Below are 27,095 nucleotides of genomic sequence, written 5' to 3'. Positions count from 1 at the left end.
GGCTGACACATTGCATACTCAGCTCTATTACCTCTGGGAAAATTAAAGGTAATGTTCAGAAAAATTCAAACAGCATAGACCCCCTAGTTGAAGAGTATAATATACCATTAGTAGTGTGCTGTTAGTGTCAGTGGACCGTTCTGGGTTACAGGAGAGGTGAGGAGCCTTACTGTGCATAATAGCACCAAAAAAATAAATAAATAAATTAGGGGAAGTTGGCTTTGTGATGATGCAAGATGAACGCAAATGACCCGGGGTTTGAAAGAATCAAGGGAGTCTGAAGCCAGACTAACACTACAGGGGTCACCGGGAACAATCGTACTCTGATTTGGACTGCAGCAAACGTGCCCAGTATGAAAACCACACAAAAAGTGTATAGAAAAGCTGCCTGAGGCAGTTGAGGAATGAAGTAGGGAGTGTATCCCAAATCCAGTATTCTATTTTTGCTTGACACATTTTTCTACGAACAAAGGAATCAAGATGTTGAGTTAAGGCTGTTGAGTTGATAGCATCAAGTACATGTTGTTCAAGTCTATGCTGTCAAGTTGATGGTGGCTAGTTGAGGGTGTTGAGGTCGGAGTGATGCTGTTGAGTTGAAATTGTCAAAGTGATTCTGTCAAGATGGTGGTGGTGTTGAAGTGATGGAATTTTCCCAATGGTGTTTAGTTGATGGTGTCAAATTGTCACTGCCGTGTCGTCTGTGCCTAGTTGATGGTGTCAAGGTTCTGCTCTGCATGTATTACTGTCTAGCTGATGCTGTTGAGTTAATGCTCTTTAAGGAATGCCTTCATGCTGATGGTGTAAAGTTAAGGCTGTCATGAGGTTGTTGATTGGACAAGGCCAAAAATATTTAGGTGTCCTGGATGACGTCCATTCCCCAATTAAAGTCCCAGGCCAGTATCATAAGATGTCCTCAAGATTCAGGCCCCACACCTGAAAGACTTGATTTATATATCAGTAACTGGCAAAACGTGAAATTCATCTTAGAAAATTGAACATGTGTTCAGACTCTGTAAGAGAGTAAAAGCTAGCTGGTTGCCATTGGTCAGCCAGTGGATGGGATCAGCAGGTTCTAGATACCAAGGCCTATGAGTGCTCCGTTTTCACCAAATTAAAATTCTTGAGTTGGTTACCTAAACCAGCAAGAGTTAGGGATTAGGTATGCTGGAGTTGACACAGGATTTCAATACCACTGGTTTGTTGCCATGTATAAGTTAGAATCATTATCTTGTTATACCTATATAGCACCATCAATTGAAAACATTTTTTGTATTCTGTTGCCAACGACTTGGGACCGAGGGAAGGCAGAGAAGCCATCCTGATTAGATAGGAAGTCAATGATGGTCAAGTAGAATCTATTGGAAAAGCGCAAAGAGAAACATTTCTTATCACATATCCCTAGAAGAGTTTTTGGTTCAGCCGGATGGTCGTGTTTATGCATAGAACAACAAGGGTGGACTTGTCTATCCTTGAACAGCAAACTCCTGCAGAGATGCACAAGAGCTATGGCAATTGGAATGAAATGCCTTTCTACAAATGGGCTGTAGATAGCCTTGCGCTATTATCTCCCCAGAATCAAAGACAGTATGCACCCAGAATGGCAAGTGCTCACGTGAAGCAAGGCAATGAAAATCTCAAGGTGACTCTTTGCCCTTGTGTCCTTTGAGGTCAGGCAAGCAAAAGAATTGGTTTACCTGTACAAGTAACGGAGGCTTACAATCCAACAGAACTGGCTAGTAGTCAGCATTTATTATTTATTTTGCTTGCTAACAGGTGGTGAAACCTAAGCAGTTGGACCATAATATCTTTCATATCTTAATACAAATGTTACATTGTAATATAAGTGTTTTATTGTTGAATGACCTCCTTCCTGTGTAATAAAGTACTGAAGTGAATTATTGTTACAATGACTGGGCTGTAGAATGTTGATTACTCTGTCTACCATTTTCTTCTTTAAATTTATCTGCTTTTGTTTGATGTATACAGTTGTTTGCTAACTATTTTGTATACTATTCATCAGTTCACCTTTGGGAACCATATAGTCCATCTAAAAGGAATCACACTTGATACTGAAATGCAAACAAATGATGCACTCTCAATTTTGGTGGTAAAAGTCATACAACTCTTGCAAGCTTGACACTATCTATTAAGCTAGCTAGTAAATAGCCATTGGGTTGTTGTTGTTTTTTTTAGTTGTGCAAATTAAAGGAACAATGACTGAGGAAAGGAGACTGTTCTCACAAATATTCTCTATGGACAAGGTTAGTGGACCCCTGGCCCTCAAATCCCTGTGCTTGGTGAACACCCCTCCCATTTGTTTTATTATAGATTTGCTCCACATTAGTGAGATCAGACACTGGTGTTAGGAGAGCAAGCCTTGGGTGCAGTTGGTATTCCAGGTCATCCCAAAGGTGTTCAGTAATATTGAGGTCTCAAATCCTTGTGGAGCTTGTTTTGTGCACAGGAGCATTATCAAGCTGGAACAGGTTTGGGCTTTATTGTAAACTCTATACAATTAAGTGCTTCCAATATGATTTAAATTTTGATGTAATGGCCAGTATATATGGGTATATACTATACTCTTATAATATAATAATCTAATTATTATAATACTCTATATATAAGGTATTGTTTCCTGTTTACGTCTTGTACATCAGCCTTGTATATCAAACCATTAAAGTAGTCTGTCTAGATTTGGAGAATTTGTCATAAGATGTACAATTAATCATATTTCTTAAACAGCAAAAAAATTCCTAAAAGCAACAACAACATTCCAGTTCTGATGTCCTTGCCGGCCATGCAGGAATCTAGTAATATTTTTATCCTCTATGTAGAGTTTGCTATGTTTTTTTTTTTTGAAAGTTAAAGGGTGATTTGAAGGCTGTGAATCTTTCAGAAAACTCAGTTTGGTATTCTATCACAAGCAGGAGGTTATGGGTCCTCATGTGGAGAGAAAGCACCTGCGCCAGAGACGATTTCCAATCTGTGGGCTTGCATCCTTGGAGTGCCCTCACTAGCCTCTCTATCAATGGCACAAACCAGTGCAGATATGCAAGTGTATTTGGCTCAGATGCTTTGAGAAAATGCAGGCAAATCCCATCTGTTCTCTCATCCTTTTACCTCAGACACATTTCTGACACTTTGCTGTGTTGTCTAGAGACGCTGTGAATGCAAACTGTTGCAAGTGCCAGGACTACAGATGTTTTTGTGGCGCTTTAACCTTCCGCCTGCCCACACAGTCTGACTGAGGCGTAGGCCAGACATTTCTCGATCTCGAGTTCAATTCAATTACCAAATATTTATTGCGCAGTTCATCTCTGTAACCTTTATGCGCAGATGCCAAAGTTCGAGGTAGAATGATATTTTCTTGAAGAGAATGTTTATTTCCTCTGCATATTCAAGATGTGCCATATTTCAGCATACTTTTTTGTGCACCAATTTATTTTCAGAACCTTTATTTATCTCGCTAAATGCACAAGGTCATTGAGCTTGGATTTCATATATAAAATTGTAATAAAGGCCATGATCAAAAACAATGCTTATAATATTTTCTGTTAATTCCCTTAGGCCTGCAGCTGCATATCACAGGTTTATGTTCATGCACTAATTCTAATACATTTTGTTAAATTATTGTTTAATATAATGACTGTTTATTACAAATGTGAACACCATTTCGCCACCTTATGTTGGATAAAATTCGAAATTCGCTATATTTACAACTGTAAAGTGCAAACGTTTGTATACCTGTTTGGGGGGAAAAAAATGATAGTACAAGAAAATAGTCTATAAAAGAATGTTAATTTGCATGAACATGAGTTTCACTAATGTTCCATCAATGTCATAAGTAACAAGTGCAAGTAAAATGGTTAGTTTAGCTTAGGTAAGTTTAGCTTAGGTTCTAAACAGCTGTTCTAGAAAATTCAACACCTTCTGACCAATCAGAATTCAAAATTCTAGAATATATTACATGGTGCTCCATCTCTTAAACCTTGCTTTATTCCCAAAGTAAAAAACTTTTGTTCTACCCTGAAATATATCCAAGATACCCAAGAGACCATGCTACCTGGTAGACAGCACGTTTAACATGATGCTTTCTCTACAATTTAATGACGATCGTCTTGCTGTGGGGCTTTTTTCCCCAAAACTTAAGCTGCTGGCATTGTTAATGGCTTTGGTTTTTATTGACATGTCAGCAGAATATCCTGCTGTTGCGGTCATTATGTGTCTGTGCTGAAAAAGAACCTGCCACAAAGAACGATGTGACTGCATCACAACTGTTCCTTTAAATACCAGAAATTACTGATTTGCCTTTTTGGACCTTGTAGAAAAGTTTTTCCTATAATAGTACATTATAGACTCTTTCTTGTCACTGTATTTTGCCAACCAAAACAAATTCATTCCTGTTCTTACTCCTGTTATAACAAACCGTCATTCTTTTATCTTTAAACTTGTAACAATACTAAGAAACCATAAAGAAAAGCACATTCCTCTGTTTCGAAGATATCTGACACTGGAGACTCCTTCCGTAAGTCTTAAATACGCCTACACAGAGCTCCGAGTCCCAATTCCAGCCTGCTTTATCCTGCATGCAGGATTCCCTCCTGGCCTATGTCTTAAATACACTTACACAGAAAATTGGGGTTCATCTTAAATTATATCAGAATTAACATTTTAAAATATTGTACACATGATGGTAAAAACAACACTGAAATAGGAAATATATATTTACACAATAACCAGTAGTTAACAGAGCAAGTTATATTTTTGGAATTATGAAAGCTTTTAAGCTGTTCTTCAATTCACTGAAGGAAATCTAATTCACTAAAGGGGAAAGGACATAGGATGTGGCAGGCATACATTTGCACCAACCAGGAAACAAAGGATGTCGATCGTTAAAACAAACATTTTCCGTGTCGCCGTATAACATAGTGTCACAACAAACCATCAGAGTCCCAATCCCAGCCTGGTTTATCCTGCATGCAGGATTCCCTCCTGGCCTACATAGATTTCTAATCCTGTTGATTGTTGGTCTTCTTGAAAGATCATTTGTTTGGGTCCAGGAAGGCAAGCTGCGAAAGCATTAGACCCTGAACAAACATAATGCCCTTCTTTAATTGCTGTTTGCTCCGTCAGTTTAGGAGACACAGTAAAACCTAGGCCTGTTTCATAAATCGTGATTTATTAGGACATAAAGTTCATTTGTTTTACGAGAGCTAATGAACGGGCGAGCAGTGGTAGGGGGAGGAACAGAATATTATTTAAAGTCTGAAGAATTTGGATAGATAAATAGTTCACTAGCGCTACAGCTACAGTAATACTCTGTTCCAATAGAAGAACCCTCATAAAAAGAGCATTATAAATCTGTGTGTGTGGGGGGAGTTTAGTGTGTGTGTTGATAACTGTGGCTTCTAGTAGTGAGTCATTAGTCTATTCATAAAGTCTAAATGAAGTTTTCGAAAGGCACAGCTCGTCACAGTTGACTAACGCAACAGAGAACGTCCATAAACTTAGCACATTGTTTTGTTGCTGTTGTTTTTTTTTAAAGATAATCCCTAATTCCTTATTAGTTATGTGCTTAATGATTGCACGGAAAAGCAAGAACAATAAACACAAAGCAGCTCCTGCACAACAAAACGTTTCATATCATAAATACAGCATGCCATGTTTATGAGTTAAGCCTAAGCAGGATGTACATTGTGTCACATACAGGGGGTGGAGCTGTGGTGTTCTATCTACTGGGAAGTGTTTGTTGCGACATAAAGGTGGAATTAATATAGTACTGTGTTTTTTATTTATTTATTTCTTTTTTTAACTTTGGCTCACTTTGGCTAAATTATTGAAAGTATTTTTTTTTTTTTGGTCAAATAGTCGAGTGCTAATTAAAGCTTGACAGAAGGAGAATGTGCTCGTATTTCTTGTTGTACCTAAAACTAATTAGAATTGTATTGCTTTAACAATGAGCTGTTTCAACTCAGTATCGATCATTAACTCTGAGAATCAGACCCAATAAAATATAACCTTGGATACCAAATGGTACAGTTTTAGTGACGGATCCGTTATAATGCCCTTAATCATTGTCATGGATGCAATCCAACTTGTGTACATAGTTTGAGGAGAAATGTTTTCGAAATGAGATGAAATATTTGACTTGATCTGCTTAATTATTTAGGCATTAACTGTGAAAGAACTCCATTATAAAATATTTCGCACCTATCCTGATATTATGATTAATTAAAATGGAATTTGTTTGCATTACTGACACAAATCATAGACAAAAGAACGAAAACTCTATGCCGAATCTTTTCATTTATATAATAAGCTCGTTTATTTGTTAGAGAAAATTATTTCAATAATTTTTTGAATGAAGCTTTAGTGTAGAAAATTCACAATATGAAAGTTTTCTGTTTGTTTTATTTGCTTAATGATGTGTGTTCATGCTTATTTCATGAAGGCATATTTTTTTTGTTTGTTTGTTTTGATCACACCTCTGCTTTTTCACTTTGCTTAAAATAGTGCTTTGGTCATAGCATTTGCATAAAGGTGGGGATTTCTTTCCAAATATTTGCTTAAAGGTGTGGTTTTATTTGCTCATTAGCATAAAGGGGTGTTTCATTGTTTATTAGCATAAGGGTGTGGTTTTCATTACTCGTTTGCATACAGGGATACTTTTCACTTATTCATATAACGTTAATAATTCAAATGATTTAAATATTTAAATTAAATGTATGAAGTTAATAAATTAACTGCCGAGAAATATGCAAAATTTCTCAGTATATTTGCATTAAGGCGTTTTATTTATATATATATTTATTTATTTTGCATAAAGGCGGGGTATGCGAAGGCGCGCGCGCGAGTGTCCCGTTGCCGTGACGACCCGGAAAGCGTGCCAATCGAGCGCTCGCGCAGGGGGGCAGCACCAGCACCAGCACCATGAGCAGCAGGGGCAGCGCGAGCGGTAGCAGCGATGTATAGCGGGGAGGCGGGAGCGCGCGCACAGACCGCGGAGAGGGAGCGCGCGCGCTCCGAATCCACTCAGGCTGTGCCTCCTCGCGCGGCGAGCGGCGCATCAACACGGACCGGATCTCTGCGTCTCCTCTGATTATTTTTTTATCCCAAACTCGCGGTTTTTTAGACCTCCGCTTAATGCTTTAGAGAGAATCCGCGTGCAGAAGTGAGAAATTTTTAAGAGACAGTTTCGGGGCGGTTGCAAATCCACTCGAGCGCTTTTCATCACCTTTATTTTGAGCACGCACATACTTTTTCCCCCCACTCTCTTTTCTGTCTTTCTCTTGGATCTATCACCCGCGCGTTGTGTGCCGTCATGTCGGTGCGGAGGAGCGCGTGCTGCTGGTCCCACTTGCACGCGACCCTGTTCCGACTGCTGTGTGTTCTTCTGCCCGCAGGCTTTCCCGCACGGAGCGTGGACGTTCAGCGCGCGACGGACAACATCACCGTGCGCCAGGGAGACACAGCCGTCATCAGGTAAGAGAGAGGGAGTGAGTGTGAGAGTGCGGTTGTAATTTTCGCGCGTGCAACTTTTGCGCTTGCGATTCTACGCATATGAGTTTATTCTGTTTGGTGTGCATACACGAGCGCTTCCGTTCCTGATGCGTGTTAGTTCATTTGTGCAACTCTTGGTGTCATCTCACTGCTTTTGGACGATATTTTCGGATGCTGTGTGTCCAGAGGGGATGAGTTTCGCTCTTAAGTGATTTTTGAAACTATTTAAACAGAATTCCAATAATGCATCCTAATAGTGGATATCATTTTTTTTGAAAAAATCTCCTAGATGCTGGAAATAAAATGGAAAAATGGACAGTAAAGCAGGTATGTAAATATTCGAGTTGTGAGGCTTTCTGCTGCATATTGGCAGCTTCTCTTCTGGGTTAATCTGCATGCACTTCATCAGCTTTTATCCTGCTGTGAGGAAAAAGCGGTTCACAAACAAATATAAAAAATCAGAAGAGCATGATAATGCCATCTGCCATCCAAATGTTGTTATGGACAGCATGGTGCGTTTATTTTTAAAACCACAGTTCACAAAGCGGGATCCGGGAACCTCCAGGGATTGGTAAAGCATAGCTAATAAATTCATTTTATTTCAGTGATGGAAATCACAACTCACCATTATCACTCATTACACCTATCAATAGAGTCAACTGGAGTCTAATGCTGATTCAAATAAAGTTCTGTGGGTGGAAAGTTTGGGATTGAATGTAGGATTGAAAACACCAGTGGAAGGATTTTTTTTTAAAAAAAAAATATTTTTATTTTTTAAAGAATCTTTGCTTCAGTAGCATTTGCAAAACACGTCCTATGTTTTAAAGTAGAAACCTAAACTGAAATAAACATATTTGTGTAGAGTTTTTAATCACAAACACCATATTGTCTGAAACATAGCAAGATTAAAGAAGGCTTAAGCTCCGCCCACATCAAGAATACATCACTAAAGTGTACACATATTAAACACTGTTTTCTTAAAACTGTTTCTTTTTGTTGTTGTTGTTCCTTCTAAATTTTCCGGCAAAATTTTCCAATTTCAGATAAAATCATTTTAAATTTTTAGTGACAAATTTTCAAAAATGAAAAATGAAGAATTGTTGAACTTGTTTGATTTTAACAGTATATGGTGTTTTCTTGCTTAAACACTTAAAAAACAAAAGGTTTTTATAACAAACTTTGCTACAAACGTCTTTCCCTTGAGGTTTTCACAGTGAAATAAATAATAAAATTTGGACAACTTCAAAAAACATAAAAGGGTTTGTGGTTCTATTCAGTATGCAAATATTCACATTTAATTACATAAAGCCTCATGTGCATACATACTGTAAATTAGAATGAACAAAAATACTGTAAGTCCAACAATTAAAAATATATACTTTTTGTTTGTTTCAGTTGAAAAATTAAGCTGTATGGTTCTTTAAATTGTTTGAATAATGTGCAATTTGTTTATAGTTTATGTAAATCTGTACTCAGAAGGTTTGAGATTTTTTTTTTAGAATTTAGGACTTGTCTTTTTAGATGAAAATTTAGCATTGCATGTTTTGAACCTTTTAAATTTGAAGTTTAAAAGCACAAATTTGAAATGTCAAGTCACATGAACGTATGAATGATGCAAGTTGCGGACAAATCTTGGCTTCGTTGATGAAACCCAAGAAGTTTAGTTAGCTCTAGCTGCATTTTTCATGTGAATTCATCCAGGTAGAAAGAATTTCATCTTTCCTCCAATGACCTTAACTTATCAACTAGAGTTAGCACAATTCAGCGAATTTAAAATGTTAACTTCAGCCGTGATGATTGAATAACATTGATTCTACAGTGTAGGTTTATGAGAACATTTCTTCACAAAGCAAGAATGACACATTTCCACTTTTGAAATTCCCCCAATTTCTACAACTTTCAAATATTTGATGTTTTCCTTTGAGGTTTTTTTTCTGTTTTTGATTCAATGTTAAAGCTCCATGTATCACTGGCTTCCAGTTTCTGAAGCTATGCACCATGACAAATTTGTGACTCGATTTAATGGCCAAGATTCATATTTTTTAAATTTGTTTCCAGCTAGTTTTAAGCATTTGTCTAGCAATACTAGAACGGCCACTACAACATTTCTGGGAAATTTCTAATTTTAGCGAGTTAAAACTACTTCCTGGCCTTCATTTTTTTTATTATTATTATTTTATTATTTGGAAGCATATATTTTGTTTCAGTTACTTTTTAGCTACTGCTAGCTACTGAAACTTGACCTTAATACTCTAAAGATGTTAACAAATCATAATTTAGCTTTATTTGTGTGATATTTTTGTCTTATGGGGAACATAGTCAGGCGATTGTACCCAGAATGCTATTGTTTGGCCTGCCCCTCTTGCCACTCCAGTAAATCCATTGGGTATAACTAGGCCCTGGGTCAGTCATGCTGAGCGCTTCATTAGAAATGGAAAATTGTACAAACTCTAACTCTACCTAGAACCTTAACTGTAACTTTTTCCACTCACATTGAGTTACTTAATGTAAAAAAAAAAAAATCATCATTTCTTGACTGCCAACACGTCAGCTAGACCTCTTGAGAACTTGATAATGATCATTAGAGCAGGAACAGCCGAGCGCAGAGCTGTTAAATACTTAAATGTGCACAGAGCACATGGATCTCCACCCCAAGGACTGGAGCAAAGAACTCCTGGCATGAATTCTGAATTCTGGCTGAGGTGATTCTCATTACATCGGCGGATGACAGATTGTAGATCCACCATATGAGGAAGAGCTTCATTTGCAGAACTCATTTGTTTATGAGGAACACGATAAGCTTTCTCAGCCAGGTTTGTTCAAGTCCATCAGGATATAATAAAGAAGAAATCCATTTATAGCATGATGAGTTGGTTCGGTTTTGAAGATGTTCCTTCATTAGTGCTAGGAATAAAAACTTCTCAGTGTCCATGTGGGTTTCTTATGGTTTTTCCGGTTTCTTCACGTCAAAGAAAACATCCCCACTCATCCCCTGCCCCATAAATTTTTATATATTTTGGTTTTGGTCAATTTGTACACAGCAGGTGCTTGTGATTCCTTCAAGTTCTGATGTTCTCTCATTAGTGCTAGGAACAAAAACCAGTTCAATTACCATGTCCATGTGGGTTTCTTCTGGGTTCTCCAAGTTCCTTCCTCCTCTCAAAAACACCTGCTTCACCCCACAAATTTAAAATAATTTGTGCCTGGCCAATTCCCACCAACAAAGATCTTCTGATTCCTTCAAGGTCAATTGTGAGATGGTGGGTTTTAACAACGTTACTTCATTAGTGCTAGGAACGTGTCTTTGTTGGTTTCATCTGGGTTCCCTCAAAACCCACACCCCCCACACCCCACCCCACCACACACACACACAAATATTCAGCCAAATTTGTCCAATTCCCACTAAACATGCTTCTGATTCTTTCCAGGTTTAATACTGACCTCTGCATTCTTACTCTAACTCTGCAAAATTCGCCAAACTTTGCACGTCTCTTCTTGACATAACTCTTCAAACTCTGCCAGATGTCAGAGCCTGCCTTCTTAAAATCAAACCTCGAGACCAATATAGTCATGATAAAACTGACATTCTTTCATATTTATTTATTTATTTTTTAATTTTAGCTCCTTTCAAACTGTTTTCTATTGGCTGTCTTTCTTCAGGATACACCCACATGTCTTCTCTACGAAGTTCCAGTAAAACACAAAAAGAAATTCTTTTTTTCCCCTTTCTTTCTGTGAATCCTCTGTAACTGCATTCTGGGAGGGGAAAAAAAGATTAGCACTTATCCTTTTTTGTTCGAATGTAGACACTAAAATAGTTTCTTGCACAATTTATTAATAGTTGCTAAACATTTCATTTTTTCTATACATAAATGTTTGATTTGAAATAAACGTTAATAAAATAACACGTATACCATGTGCACAAGTGTGTGATAAAACTGCAGTTTATTACAGGTAAGAGTTCTACTTTGTTGTTCTTTAATAAGAAATCAGGTCACTGTGGCAAATGAAAAGCTATAATTTAAAAAAATGTCCCTGTGAGAAGCTGATTATGAGGCTGATTAATAAAGCTGTCTTTAAGTTTTAATGAATGATATGGAATAAAAAATGTGACTGCAAACTTTAGAAAAAAAATCAAATCACAGGTGAGCTAAAAAAAATATTTTAACTCAGGAAAAGAATGATAGAACAATGGAAAGAGAAGTTAAAGGAGAGTAAAATGATCAATTGGCTCAGGTTTTTTTTGTTTGTTTGTTTGTTTTTAAACATTTTTTTTTACTAAAATAGTGGGGATGGGTGTGCTAACTTTTGCACACTAAACTGCTAGCCAGCCAGTGGCTTGTCTTCGAACCTATGGTACCATCCATTTGCTGTTGAAAAGATGGTAGATTATTTGCTTTAAGTGATTGTCTGCAGGTAATTTTATTACAAGTGTCTCGTTAAATGGTTTTCTGGTGTTGTCACTAGTGTGTGCAGGTGTGTGTGTGTGTGTGTGTGTGTGTGGGTGAATGAAGTGTGAGCTCATGTGACTGATTTCTCGCAATTCTGCGACTTTCTGTCAGTCCTCAGCTGCTCGTTTGCTTTTCTCAGGACTTTCAACGGTTCATCGTTCACGAGACGCCTTTTTTGTGTAAAACAGCCACTTGACTGAAATGCTGCTTTCATTCATCATCTTTTTTCTTTTTTCTGGTTCAGGGTTTAATTGAACGACTGCCTAACGCTATTTCGACAGCAAGCATTACCTAAAGATGGCGTAAATCTACGTCAAAATTATTATACAGACTACTAAGTTATTAAACTAAGATATCAAGCCTTCTGATTTATTGTCCATTTGAATTGAAATGGGTTTCCTGGGTTAAACTGGTTTTCCAAAAAAAAAAAAATTTTTTTTTTTCCAAAATATGACAGTATTTGCAAGAATTATCCAAAATTACTGTATTAAACAAATAAAGAAGAAAAAGAAAATGTTTTTGTTACATTTGTCACCAAAAAGAAAAAGTTTTCAGAGATTGATTTAATCAAACCAAAAACAGTAGTCTTTTTTCTTTTTAAGCTAAAAATATTGCTCGTTTGTATGAATGATGCAAGTTGCGAACAAATTCTGGCTTCGTGGATGAGGCCCAAGACGTTTAGCTAGCTCTAGCTGCTTTTTTCATGTGAATTCATCCAAGTAGAAAGAATTTCATCTTCCCTCCTATGAACAGCTTAACTTATAACAACAAGCAGAGTTAGCACCATTCAGCGAATTTAGAAAGTTAGCACCCGCCATGATGATTGAATAACATTGATTCTACAGTCTAGGTTTATGAGAACAGTTATGATATAATTTTATCTTCCTAATTTATCATGTCAAGATAAAACTTCAGTATTAGAATATTTTCTGTATCTAGCTAATGCTAATATTGCATGGCATTAGCATTCGAAACGCAGGCAACTTGAACACCTCAGCGAGTGCTAATCGGTAGTCTGTTTATCAAAGTTCTCAGGCACTACTTGCGGAGGATTAGCCTTTGCCATTGTGATGCTAATGAAACCTGTTGGGTTAGTATGAGAGACGGGTTCGAGGTGTTTCGGTGTCCTCGCCCGCTCGCTCTCTCTCTTTCTCTCTCTCACTCTCTCTCAAAGGTTTTGACATTCCTCCACGTAGCGAATTGTAATTCTCCAGACCTTTAGAGGTTTTGTTCAACTCGATTTGGAGGCCCCGCACAGCCTCAGGGTACGTTTCTGTATTCATGAGAAGCATCGGCGATGATTAAAATGAGCGATGAGAGTCTGTGTGAGGCCGGGATGTTGTGTACGGTGGCCTGGAGGAGTCCGCTAGACCCTGTTCCATCAGCCTCGGGCTACGGTGGAAATCTCATGCTGTCTGTCTGCGGCATGTGTCTGCTCCGATTTTATAAACAGTGCTAGGAGATGTAGAGAAATGTGAGTACTGTGTATTAAAATGTAGTAGCTTTTCTGAATCGTTGTTTGTTTCCAAGGAGTCAGGAATGTGTTTATTCATATTCATATTATTATTATTATTATTATCATTAACACGATTTCTTACTTTCTACTGAACATGTTGAAGCCAATTAGCAATCGTTAGACTTGCACCGAATTCTGCCAAAGCAACATCTGGCCTCCCTTCTTTTTGACAAACTACATACAAAATAAATATTCTACGCTAATATTCAATAAAATAATCTTATTTGTGGTCAAACATAACAAGACAGTATGTCATAAATATCAAAATATCAAGATTTTATCCATAAATTGAGTCTAAATGGAATATTGAGTCAAAAATACTGACATATTCAGATAATAATATTCTTGAAAATAATAAAATAATATCTTGAAATAAGACAATGCATTAAAAGACCAGGATGTACTAATTTAAAAAAGAGATGATACCACCACATAATAATAATAATAATAATAATAATAATAATTTGTAATAACTAGATAATACCTTGCTGTAAGATCTTGATATAATGAAAGTATGTTGAAATAGCTTTTAGAAATAATGAGATATCTCAAAGTAGACATACTGTTTTGAAATAATGAGAACATCTTAAAATAACAAGATAGCTTCAAATAATGAGATAATACCTCAAAACAGCATATATTTATTAATACTGAGGCAATACATCGATCAGCCATAACATTATGAGCACTGAGAGGTGAAGTGAATGAGACTGATTATCTCCTCATCATGGCACCTGTTAGTGGGTGGGATATATTAGGCAGCAAGAAGCAGGAAAAATGGACAAGCATAAGGATTTGAGCGAGTTTGACGAAAGACCAAATTGTGATGGCTAGAAGACTGGATCAGAGCATCTCCAAAACTGCAGCTCTTGTGGGGTGTTCCAGGCCTGCAGTGGTCACTATATATCAAAAGTGGTCCAAGGAAGGAACAGTGATGAACAGTGAACAGTGGGTGGCCAGGGCTCATTGATGCATGTGAGGAGTGAAGGCTAGCCCATGTGATCTGATCCAACAGACGAGCTACTGTTGCTCAGATTGCTGGTTCTGATAGAAAGGTGTCAGAATACACAGTGCATTGCAATTTGTTGCGTATGGGACTGCATAGCCACAGACCAGTCAGGGTGCCCATGCTGAACCCTGTGCACCACGATGAGAAGAAGGCAAGCCGGCAGAGGCAGTGTCATGCTTTGGGCAATGTTCTGCTGGGAAACCTTGGGTTCTCCCATCCATGAGGATGTTACTTTGACACGTACCACCTACCTTAGCATTGTCACAGACCATATACACCCTTTCATGGAAACCGTATTCCCTGATGGCTGTGTCCTCTTTCAGCAGGATAATGCGCCATGCCACCAAGCGCAAATGGTTCAGGAATGGTTTGATGAGCAAAACAACGAGTTTGAGGTGTTGACTTGGCCTCCAAATTCCCCAGATCTCAATCCAATTGAGCATCTGTGGGATATGCTGGACACACAAGTCCGATCCATGGAGGCCCCACACAACTTAGAGGATTTAAAGGATCTGCTGCTAACATCTTGGTGCCAGATACCACAGCACACCTTCAGGGATCTAGTGGAGTCCATGACTGGATGGGTCAGGGCTATTTTGGCAGCAAAAGGGAGAGCAACACAATAGGTGCATCTCAAAGTAATTATGTAATTTTTTTGAAATAACTTAAAATAAGATATTCTGCTATAGCAAGATGATACCTAGAAACAACATAATATTTATTAAATGACTCAATACTTTCAAGTATCAACTTATTGTTTTGAAATAATGAGACAATGTCTTAAAATAACAAGATATCTTGAGGTAACAAGATAGTATGTTGAAATACTAACATGTTATTTGTAAATCATGAGACAGTACCCTGTTATAATGACAATATTTTGAAATAAAAAGATAACACCTAGAAATAACTTCATACTATCTTGAAAGAAGATGTTTCAAAATAAGAAAGAAATATCTTGAAATAAAGACTACTACTATACTACTATTACATGCTATTTTTAGATAATATGAAAAATAACAAGATAATGCCTCAAAATATCATATCTTTTATCATGTCAGGGTACTGTCTCATTATTTATACATTATTTGTAAAATTCATGTTATGAGGGATAATCTCATTATTTGAAGGTAATATCTAAAATGTATTACTATCCTAAAATAGACATACTACTTTGAAGTAATGATCTCAAAAAAAAATAAGAGATCGTTATCTCAAAGAAATCTCAAAGAAAAAAAATTTTTGCACCGATGTAAGAAAGAGATTGTTAAAAATTTTATTTTAAACTTTGCAAGTTTATTTATGTTCACAATGCAGTTGTAAGTAACATTCACAGCAGAAAGTCATAACAGCACTTTGAGTTTTATGAAGCTGACAATAAAAAATAGTAAAAGGTTTGCAATTTGCAAGATCGGTCTCTAGAGGTTGTGTTAGCGCCAGGGGGGTAGGCATGTCCAAAATCTAAAGGTTTTGTTCCATTATCAAGTCAAATTGTCACGTGAAATTTGCAATGCCATTATCTCTGTGTTTATTGTGCAAATGTTTGGATATGTTTTTGTGTTTAGAATTGGACATGATTTTGTTTGCTTTTTTCTAATAGAAATTTTAATGTGTACTACTTTTTTTTAATAAAAGGTACTTGCATTTCATAAAAAAAAATATCAAATAATTTTTGATTTGCTTGAGGATATGACACAACATATTATGACACTTTAAGACATTTCTACCTCAAAATAGTAATTATTTGTTCATCCTCATTTGTTGGACAAAGGATACCTTTGTTGACAAAATGTAATTATTTAGCCAAATGTCTTAAATACAGGGTAAATCGGACACAAAATAGTTTTTTTTTCACAAATTTTTTCTGTCGAAACAGAAGTTGTTGTTTTTTTTTAAAGATATTTTAATCCTAAACATCTTAAAGATATTTTATGTATAAAGATATTTTAATCTAGTGATCAAGGACATAATTGTTCATGATATTAATGTCATTGTAATCAGTCAGAAGATATATTTTATTTCAGAACAAAATTTCACCATCATTTTTTTCCTTCCTGCGCATTCAAGACTGAACTAAAAGTAAATCTGAAATCTACTTCTCAATTTTCAGACCAGGAAATTCCAAATCATGTACAAAAGCAACACATTCAGCACCCGATGCTTATTTCCATAACAAATGAAACAACAAACACGGACAAAATGAGGAGCGAATGCGAGCTGTCGGAATTCTAAACATCCGGCGGAAAGCAATTTTTCCCTGCTTGTGCTGAGAAAGCTTTCTGTCACGTTCGTGTCCTTACTCAGCGACAAAGCCAGAACGCTGTCGCTGATGCAGATTAGCGGAATTATCATTTGCTTTACAAATAACAAACAGTGTTTGGTTTTATCAGGTTAAGAAATTAAAAAAAAAAAAAAAGTGTGTTTGCGAATATGGGAAAATAATCAACAAGAAGAATTGTTGTTCAAAATGTTGATTTTCATTCCTGTTATCGTACAAAAAAGCTTACCTTGCATAAGTATATGCCCCCCGATTTCAATATCACTAATATTAAAGCATGAGTTTGTGTGCATTTGCATAAGTATACACCCCCTAAATTAATTCTAGTGCAAACAGTTGCATGGAATTCAATGGAGTCAATAATTAAGTGGTGGTGTGTGTAAATAATAATTAATCACATGATCTCAAATGTAGCAGACATGTTCCTGGAAGATCCCAGAGATTGTTCAGGAGTCATATATATATATACATGAATATACAGCATCATGATGAAGGTCATTCAAACAATTCAGACGTCATTCTGGCTAGAGGAGGCTGTCCACTAAAGCAAGGATTACTCAGAGAAGCAGCTATGAACATGATGCTCCCACCACCATGCTTCACTGTGTAATTCTGCATTAGTCTATACCTACATTTGCACCGGTGACCAATCAGAATCTGGAATTCAACAGCACCGTGATATACGCTACAGTCTGGAGTGGTGTTTAGCTCAGATGAAGAGAAGTCCTTGGTGATTTAGGACACTTCACATGTCCCTCTAAACCCTTGTGGTGTTCATCTTGGGTTTTTTTTTTTTTGTTTATTTTCGGGAGACACGCTGACATGTTCAGATGGAGTCTCAGAAACCGCATGCTACTTTAGGACACGAGGATTCCGGGCCTCACGACTGTCTGTTCATTCAATCGAAGCAGCAGCGTCAGCGTGAGCATCAGTGCCGGCTTCAGCTCCGAGGGGTTTTATAGGGCTTTTCCCCCCACACTTCAATAATTTTAATTGCTTTCTAACACATGGTGGGTGCCGCTGGCAGCACAGAGAGAAAAGGGAGAGAGGGAACGTGCCGGAAAAATGACATAAGTTTATTAAAACATTAATGACACGTCAACTGTTCTGCCCCCTGGGTCAATTCTTTCACTCGTTCTTTACACTTTTTCTCACGTTAAGTATTTTTAAGGAAAGACTGTATGTGATGGGAAGACAAAACAGTTCCCAGAGAGTGAGTGAGTGTGTGTATGTGTGGGAGTGATTTTCTCCTAAGCCGTCACATCAACACCTCATCAAACACTGGCTAAATTTGAGCGCTCGCAAAAACTGACTTTGTTCCCCCTCCACATTTTTTTTCTTTTCCTCCATTCTCAGGGTTAAGGCAAGGTCTCCTGTTTTCATCTCAACACTTGTCAAGAACGAGGTGAACTGGCTTTGTGGGAACACCCCAGGCTCCGGCGCTCATGTGTTCCACACTTAGAGAAGGTTAATCCACAGGTTTCAGTCACAGCATTATTAGTTTTATGTTTGACGATCTTCAACAGGACTAAAGAGTCGGGGAAACGCTGCGGGTCATGGGTCAGGTTTTGGGCCGCTTTAGTATAGCCTCACTAACAAGGATGGTATCTGAGTGGATAAGAAGTGGTGTTTGTTTGTGTGAGAGTTTAATAAAAGTTTGTCTGAGTCACTTCAGTTCAGAATCAAGGAATTCTTGTGTACATTTCCAGCTACAGGAGCTGCAGAACCAGCTCAAAAAATAAAATGTGTGATTGTTGATATGGTGAAAAAAATTCGGGAAAGTGTCTCTAGTGTCAGAGATTTGTAACAGTTAAAGGTAAAGCTGTAAGTTTTGTATGCTTTCTTGCTTCACCTGACAAGTTGTTTTTGTCACAGTAGGACTGTTTCAGAGTTGTTCTGCAGCATAACGTAAATAAAAATGGATAGGGAAAGTGTCTTTAAAAAAAAAATACTGTAAATGTTGACAGATTGCTGGGGATTAAGATAAATAAATATTTTGCTGTTAAACATTGAAAAAGTATCAGTAGCTCCTACACACCACACCCGTTGTTGATTAATTATCTCAAACAGGACAACATGGAGTGTTTTGAATATTTCATGCTGTTTTCAGAGCTTTTTTTCCCTGATCTTTAAGTGAGAAATGATGGTGTGTCAATGATACATACATCAGATGCAGGACTGCCCCCCCCCCTCGTATTTTTCTTTGTGTGTGTGTCTGTGTGTGTTGAACAGATTGTGGTGATATTGATATTTTCAAGTAGAAATTGAATTTGAACTCCGACCTTGTTTGTTTGTTTCGTTCCCCACAGAGCTCAAATAAAATTAAGCTCTACATCGTTACGTTAAATTAAATACAGGTACAGATTGGATTTTCGTCTCCATTTCACTCTGCTAGGGATGTGTGTGTGTGTGTGTGGTGATTCAGGCAGGAATCTTGAAAGATATTGCTATTATGTATTAAGTTTCAATTACTTTGAATATTGTTTTTTTTTTGGTTTGTTTGTTTTTTTATTTTACTGGTGCTGCATTTATACCTGGATAAAAGGGTACTATAAAAAGGTTTTAAAAAATGTAATTACATAAATATTATATAAGTAAATCTAAAATATAATCATTATTATTATTATTACAACATTTGGATTAATACTAATATGATACACTTTTGCTTTTAATTATATTAATAGATTATGTATGAATGATATATTTTTGGATTTTGTTTATTTTTCCTTTAATTGCTATTATTTATTTAATATTTTATATTATCTTTTTTCTTATATTTGTTTTACTTTTTAGATTTTTTTCTCACTGCATTTTTAAATAGACAAAAGTTGCGATATTTATTATTATTATTATTATTATTATTATTATTATTATTATTATTATTATTATGCAGTGAGCGTTAGAGCTGATCTGCTCTGTGATTGGAGCAGCTCCTGCTTCAGCACTATGAAAAACTCATTTGTTGTAAAGGCTTTCTGTTTGGAATTGTAAATGACGGCTGCCACGAAGGCCTGAGTTTAGGAATCTCTCTCGGCTGAGTGCTAATGGAACGAGGCACGCATCACTCATTTCCCGATCCACGCTTGGCTTCGATTAGATGGAACCAATTTAGCATCTCGAGTGAATGAAATCCGCTCAAGCAACTAAAGAACAGAACGAACTGTTTCGCAGACGTAAACGTAAAAACGAATCTTTTTAGCCGAATGTCTGATTCATGCAAATCTGTATCTTTCAGATAAATCACTAAAACATTAATAAAACATACAACAAAAAAAGAACCCTTTTGCCTGTGCTAGCTCAATCTATTCACACTTTACATTATTAAAACTAAAAAAAAAAAATCTTTTCCTTTGTGTGAATCACTCCTGTGCCTTCCTTTTGTTATCCCTTTTAGCTTAAGAAAAATCTCTATCAGCCCTTAGTTGAAAATCTTCACTGTGAAAAATCTTTTCGAAATTATTTGAAAATTTCTTGAAGATGGAAGAAGAAAGTCTTGTGTATTGATACTGACTGATGAGTTCACTTTGAAAGAACATTGTAGAAAAAAATTATAATAATATTTTAAAAATCTGCTTTCGAATCTTATAGTCGTTTAAGAGAAAAATTTCTTAAATCATTTCTATGAGAAATGTGACAAACAAAAATCCAGTTAGTTCTTGAAAGAAAAAAAAAAGTATCCTACTTTTCACTCCAGTATGCAAGTAAATTTCTATATAACATGATTTGCCTCTAATGGTCAGCTTCGTTGATGAGTTACTATGATTTTCGAAACAAATGTGTCATTTAGCTTCTTTATTTCTAAAACACAGCAGTTTAATCAATATTTTGTCAAAAGTTGTAGTTCAATGTTAATGACTCGAAGCAAATCCACAAATTAAGATAAAGACCAGTAGCAGTTAAATTATTGCAAAGGTAATGGTGCCCTCTAAAATTCAAGGAGTTCATCAATGTTCACACGTGCTGCGATTTGTCGCTGTACTAAGAAGTTCCTACTACTGGTCGCCATAGTAACTAGCATTCCAAATCTGTTTTCTTGTCGCTAAAATAAAACATTCAGGAGGAAGGTTTGCTGTTTGTCTAATGTTTTTACTCCCATTGGTAGTTGCTGCACCGAATCACTTCATTTTTGCATAAAATTCAACTTTTCTCAACTTTTTGGACACGCCCACATCCTGTCACTAACGCTCGCAGTCGCTCATGTTTCTGGAAATCACCAGCTCTCGTTCAAAATCTGGTCACTTTGTCACTATGAGTGTCTCTATATGAGTCTATTCTACTGCTGCATTGGCTGAGCTGCATTACTGGACGTTTTTAGCACATGCTTTGATTAGGAGATGCTTTCTCGACTTCGTTTATTGTTTTCACTACTTTGCGCTATAAATATTTGGATAACTGGGGCGGATTCGCATTTATCAACCACTTCGAATAAATTTTGCAAGGTTTGTGAGACTTTTGCACATTTGCCCAGGAAGTTTTCATTCAGTAGGACAACTTCAACTAAAAGATCAATATGGACAAAAGAAGGCTTATTAAAATGAGATATAAAAACATAAAAACATGTTCAAAAGCTAGAAATTCACCGCATTCGTGGAATCACCCGTTTAACTTCCTGGTGTTTTCTTTACTCTTGTGGGAATATGGGATGTCTCTGAAATTGCGTCATACAGACGCAACTCAGGTTCAGGTTTGCTTCTGATGCAGTTTCTGTTTTTGGCTGGGTTTTTTTTCCACCCCTCTTTTTTCCTTAAGCATCCCGTCGTGACGGTGTACGTTAAATAAAGATCCAAAGGCTGTGGGAATCACTCTTCTCTCTCTCTCTCTCTCTCTCTCTCCCCCCTCCCTCTCTATTTTTGCTCAATATTTTCATGAACGCTTCCTTCCCGAACCTGTGTCCTCTCAGGACACCGTAACAAGTGGTGCAGGTCCTGTTGTCATACAAGCCAAGACACACAAGTTTATTTCCCCTAATTTTGTGCAAATGTTATTGCCCCCCCAACTGCATGCTGTATTCTAAACAGGCGGCCTCCTGCTGCTGCCCGGCGAGGCGGCGATGATTAATTTGCTTTGTGCTGCAGCAAATGTTGCGGGCTGAAGTTTGGCGCGACACGATTAATTTTACATGCCAGGGGCTTGTTGTAATGCATCAGCCGAATAGATCCGTGTAGCACGGGAGGGAAGGCGCTATCAGCTTGTTCATTACACCTAAATCACTTTGAGATCGCTGTTAATCTAGTCGCCGTGTTGCTATATATTATGAGATAGACTTTACTTCATGGGGAAAAAATTGGAGCAACCCCAAAATCAGACGCACTGCAAATCTGTTCAGAGCAACGAAAAAGACAAACAGATGGAGCATCTTTCAGTGTGATGAGCGTGAAAAATGGTTGGGGCAACTTGAAAATTGACCCGAATCCCTTAAGTAGGGCGTGTTTGTAGAGGCACAGACTGAAATTTTGAACTTGTTTAATACAGAGTTTTTATGTATATATATATATATATATATATATATATATATATATAACAGCACTAGAGGTTAATGCTGCATCCAATTAGATTCTAAAAGATATTTATTAGCTTTCGAGCATGGCGAGATGGAAAATTCACCCATCTGCCTTCCGTTGATGGCAGCGGTTAATGAGATGCTGAGATCGTACACGCTTTATCTAATATACGACATGGCCTTGACTGCATCTTGATACTGGCGTCGAAAGTCACCATATGCTACGACTATCACATTCACTTTTTTTATTTTTATTTTTATTTTTTTAAATCACACACAAACACACACACAAGAGTTTTGCAAAAAAAAATTTTTTTAAAAATGTGAAGGAGAGAATGCGGAAAATAATAACCTGGGCCTGATTCCAGAAAAACGTGTGAAGCTTTTTATTGTTTAAATGATCCTCTAATTCAATATAATGCTTTCAATTTCAGCTCGTTTCCAGGGTCAGAGCAAGATCATTACTCAGAAACTGAATTTGGGTTGGCTGAATGTTCAGGAGGGTCTTTTAACTTTTTTCTTTATTGTCTTGTTGCATCCATGAAAACTTGATAATATTGATTAAAAGTGAAGTAAAAGCCCAGTATGGAACTGCTGAGAAGCTTCACAATGATGTTTTGGAGTTGTCTTTAAAAGCTTGAAGAAATAAAAAAAAAACAATTCTAATAAAATTCTGATACCAATATTTCATTTTGTAACAATCAAATCTATCTTATTTGAAATACCCAGTAAAAGAGTGGTAATGCTCAGTGTTTCAGTGTTTCCTGTGATCAAGCTTGAAAATGTCATCATTTCTCTCAAACAAGATTTTGCTTTGAAATTCTATAATCAGTTCCTTGTTTTCCCGTTCGCTGTTCCGTAATGATGTTCTGAATAAATAAAAGACTAATCCCCGTTGTTGAAATCTGGCAACCTCGGAGGCTAAAAAATAGAACAGATTCTGAATTCGGTTCACCGTTCAGTGAGGCAAAGAATCATGAGTGAGAATCAGGATGTCTGATTTTATTTAAGCCAAAAAAATAAATAAGTCATTTCTTTTTCAGGTATTGTGCAGCCTTTACACATGCATGCTATAGGTTCAGTGGTGAAAGTGTTCGTTATTAATTGCTGTTTTTAAATAAAGTCAGATTTGCAGATTGTTTAAAAAGGTTTGGCTTGACATCTCAGTTGTTGTTGTTGTTGTTGTGGACATTGTTCATGCGTTTCTATACCATTCGTTGCTGCAGTTGATTCAAAATTACAACGGTTCCTGACTGGATCCTCAATGCAGTGGATTAAGCATTCAGGCTCGGTGTCACACTCGGCTACAGAGGACGCTTGTCCTTCCAGCACTCGGAGCCATCTGTGGCCATTTGTGTGTGTGTGTGTGTATGTGTGTGTGTGTGTGTGTGTGTGAGAGAGAGAGAGAGAGAGAGAGAGGAGTGAGCTAGCCAGCCTGTTAGCATTTCCAGTCTTATCCATTGCTTCAGGGCTTGGCTAGAGAGTGACCTGATTCAAAGTCTGTACAGAGACACAAACGCGAATCACACACACACATACACACACACCCTGCTTTAACACCACAGCATGGTAATCCTCTCATGGTCTGCTGCAAGCACAGGCAAGACTTTCAAATCAATTTCATTTCTCTCATAACACACTTAAAAACCAGAAAAAAAACCTGCCCATTTTACTGCTCCGTCATTACCTCCCTCCATCCGACAAGATGATTTTGCTCCATTTTAAAAAAAATGTAACCTGATGAGATCCTGATAGCATTTTAACACTATACCCTACCCTGAAACACTGCTGCTATTTAGTTTATTAGAGTTAGTGCTTGTTTTATTTTTTTTTAAAGCGAGTTTCCTTTTCAAAACGCTCACCAACCTTGAGCGCAGGATCACGCCACAGTCCTAGAGGACCGAATTTCACATTTTCATTCTGTTCCAGCTGCAAAACTCACCGCAGCAGCCGGGGGAAGGCTGGAGGATGCTAATGATCAGGAGCAGGTGTGTCAGGGCTGAGAACTGGAGGAAAAACAGGAACCTTCTCGTCTTAGCATTCTAAAGCAAGAGCGTTCAGAGAAAAACAACCGCAATGAGCTTTAATATTTTTATTTTATTTTCCCCTGAACAATTTGATTATTTAGTTAACATGATAGATTTACAGCACTGTATACCTACATGGTACCTCGTGGGAATTAGAGAAAAAATCTTTCATTTTCCTACTTACATGCACAAATCATTTTTATCTTCTGCTTGAATTCATTTGTATGTTTTCCTTCCTTGCTTTAGAATATCTTTGAATTGAAAAATATGATAGATTCAAGTTTGAGTGTGCAAAACAAATTTTATTGTCCAAAATAATGTCATTCCTATAATAATGAGAATGTCAGGAGTCCAGTCAGTGTGTTCAGCTTCATAGTTATCTTCCTTTGCTTTTAACGTTTTCAAAGAAATAACTGCACAAGAAATAAAGCTTTCATCAATGATATTGATGATATGAAAACCAAAAACATCTGAATCTTTGAAATCCTGACTGAATCTCCAAAAACAACCCATTAAAACACGGAGGTGCTCCAGCATCTGCTTCAAAACATGGCTCTAATCTCTGTCTAATATCAGAACTATTTTAATCAGATGCAGACCAGACTGAATCAGAATCAGGGCTGTTTATTATGGGACTGGTTTATTGCAGCAGGAACAAAAAGCCATTGACCAAAATGAGTCATGAACTAATGATTAGAGATGATTCAGTATCATTTGAGGATTTTTTGAAAATGTATAATAAATATTTCAGTTTGTTTCAAAAACAAGGTGATTTGTCTATCGTGAATTGGGCATCAGCTCAGATTCTGCTCACTTATCTAACATAGGAAGAAATTAATCACAAATCATATCATTGCAATGTAGCAGGGTCAAATATTGAATCACTGAACATTGAATCACATTGAATCAAAATCGTAATTGATTCATTAATCACAAATCAAATAATCACTTTGTCGAACGAATCAATGAATCGCTTAGTCAAACAACAAAATCATTGTTTTTTTTAATCGAAATTATGTCAGGTTGTAGCTGAATTAGAGGATTTTCAAAGCTTCAAAGTATTCCCTCTGGCTAAACAAGGAAGAAATAAAGTCTTCAAAAAATGAACATAAAAGTACAAAAAGGATTCACGAAAGAAAAGATGCCTGTTGCAATCAGACATAATTTAAAACCATAATTTACCGTTTAAAAACTTGCTCCTCTACTTATCAGATATTATGCTGTCTGTTATAGTACAGGTGAATTTTGCACCACTTGTGGGAGTTTCAGCTGGTGCATTGTGGGTAATTGGAGCGTGGGTAGGTGTAATTAAGCTTTAATCCCGTTTTAGTTTAACGTGACGTAACAGGGTAATGGTGCACATTAGGCAGCGAGCGAGAGACTGAGAGGAGGGAAGAGGGAAGGATGAGCTGAGATGAGAGGCATGTCTCAGGGGAAAGAGAGACTATGAATGAGTGGATTCGCTTTGAAAAGAGGCGCTGGGGAAGAGGGATCAGAGGACAAGTGGAGAGAGAAGAGAAGACTACAAGGAGAAGAAAGGATGGGTAGAATATAGATAGAAAATGAGACGTTAGATGAAAAAAGATGGTGGGTGATGGAGTGAGAAGGAGAAAATGATGTAGCGCAAAGGATAAAAAAAAAAAGAGATAAAGTGAGAGGAGTAGATGAAAATGGAGAGAAGATGACATGGAGAATGAAATTAGGAGAGGACACAGGGCATAGGAATATCTAGCCCAGAGCATAGGCTAATTAGTTATTAGCATGGCAATTAGTATTTTGAAATGAAACGGATGAAAAAAAGATGGAAAAATTACCACATGAAGGAAAGAGGAAATGGAAAGTAGAGAAATGGAAGCTGGAGGAAAGAAAGTAGGCAAGAAATGATGGAGTGAAGAGGAGAGAAAAGAAAAAAAGGAAAAAAATAAATAGCATGAGATGAGGAAGAGTGAAGAAAGAAGGAGAAATAAGCAAAAGGTAGAGAATGAGGACAGGAAAAGATGGACAGGAAAAGAAATAGATGAAGATGGAAGCGATGAGAGCAGAGAAAAAGTGAAGTGGACAAGAGGTACAGGATGGAAAGACAGCATGCTGGAGGAGAGATAAAGCATAGATAAGAGCAGTATCTCACAGGAAAATCCGGCGAGTGAAGCGGATTCATCGACTAGAAGACCGGAGGAACAAAATCCTGGTTTCCTTCAAGTTGTAGTCACATACTGCAGCTTAGATGTGTCAGGAAGGTTAGCAACAAGTTAGGTCTTTTGTAATGGGTCACTTAAATATTTAGATTTTTAGTGAACGAGATAAAACATGATTCCAGCAGCTGATTCCAGCTCTAAACAGGAATTATTTTTGTTTGTAAATGTATCATTAGCATGGAGTAAGTTTCTGTAACTGTTTACAAGGTCTTTTGGTAGCTTGGGTTTAGCATTGGGCATTGTTTGGTGACTTCCTGGAAATTTGTTTCTTATCGATGAATGTCTTCATGATTTCCCAAAGAAGTACGCCACTGCTTAAAAATACACAGTATAACTAGCAAACAAACCAATCGTCATATTAATGTGGAATGATTGGCAGTTTTGTGGGTGGTTTGAGCATTCTGATATTAACTGACACCCTGGAAGCCCTGCCCCATCCACATTTAAACATAAATGTGGATAATGTCAGTTAAGGGTCTATTTACCATGGACCTTTTTATATTTTTGTACCCTGAAAGAGAACATTATGACTTCATCAAATATATTGTTATCGATTTATCCGCTTTCACAACACAGCCAAACGTAAAATTGTCGTTTGCTGTGATATATTAAAAAAAAA

The 27,095-nt window shown here is 37.0% G+C and overlaps 1 protein-coding gene across 2 annotated transcripts in view; it reads left to right on the top strand.

Annotated features, from left to right (window-relative positions):
• lsamp (limbic system associated membrane protein) overlaps positions 1–27,095 on the top strand; it is a 619,635-nt gene that overhangs the window by 424,404 nt on the left and 168,136 nt on the right. The window contains exon 2 of one of the 2 annotated variants that reach the window (XM_058413983.1): positions 7,404–7,482. In XM_058413983.1, coding sequence (XP_058269966.1) covers positions 7,404–7,482 — 79 coding nt within the window. Of the gene's footprint in view, positions 1–6,952; positions 7,483–27,095 lie in introns of those variants that run through there. The other variant, XM_058413982.1, reaches the window with a different exon arrangement.

The sequence above is a fragment of the Hemibagrus wyckioides genome, linkage group LG17 (genome assembly GCF_019097595.1).
Source record: "Hemibagrus wyckioides isolate EC202008001 linkage group LG17, SWU_Hwy_1.0, whole genome shotgun sequence".
Taxonomy (NCBI): Eukaryota; Metazoa; Chordata; class Actinopteri; order Siluriformes; family Bagridae; genus Hemibagrus; species Hemibagrus wyckioides.
The sequence above is the reverse complement of the archived record's forward strand: the minus strand, read 5'-3'. Positions and strand labels throughout refer to the sequence as shown.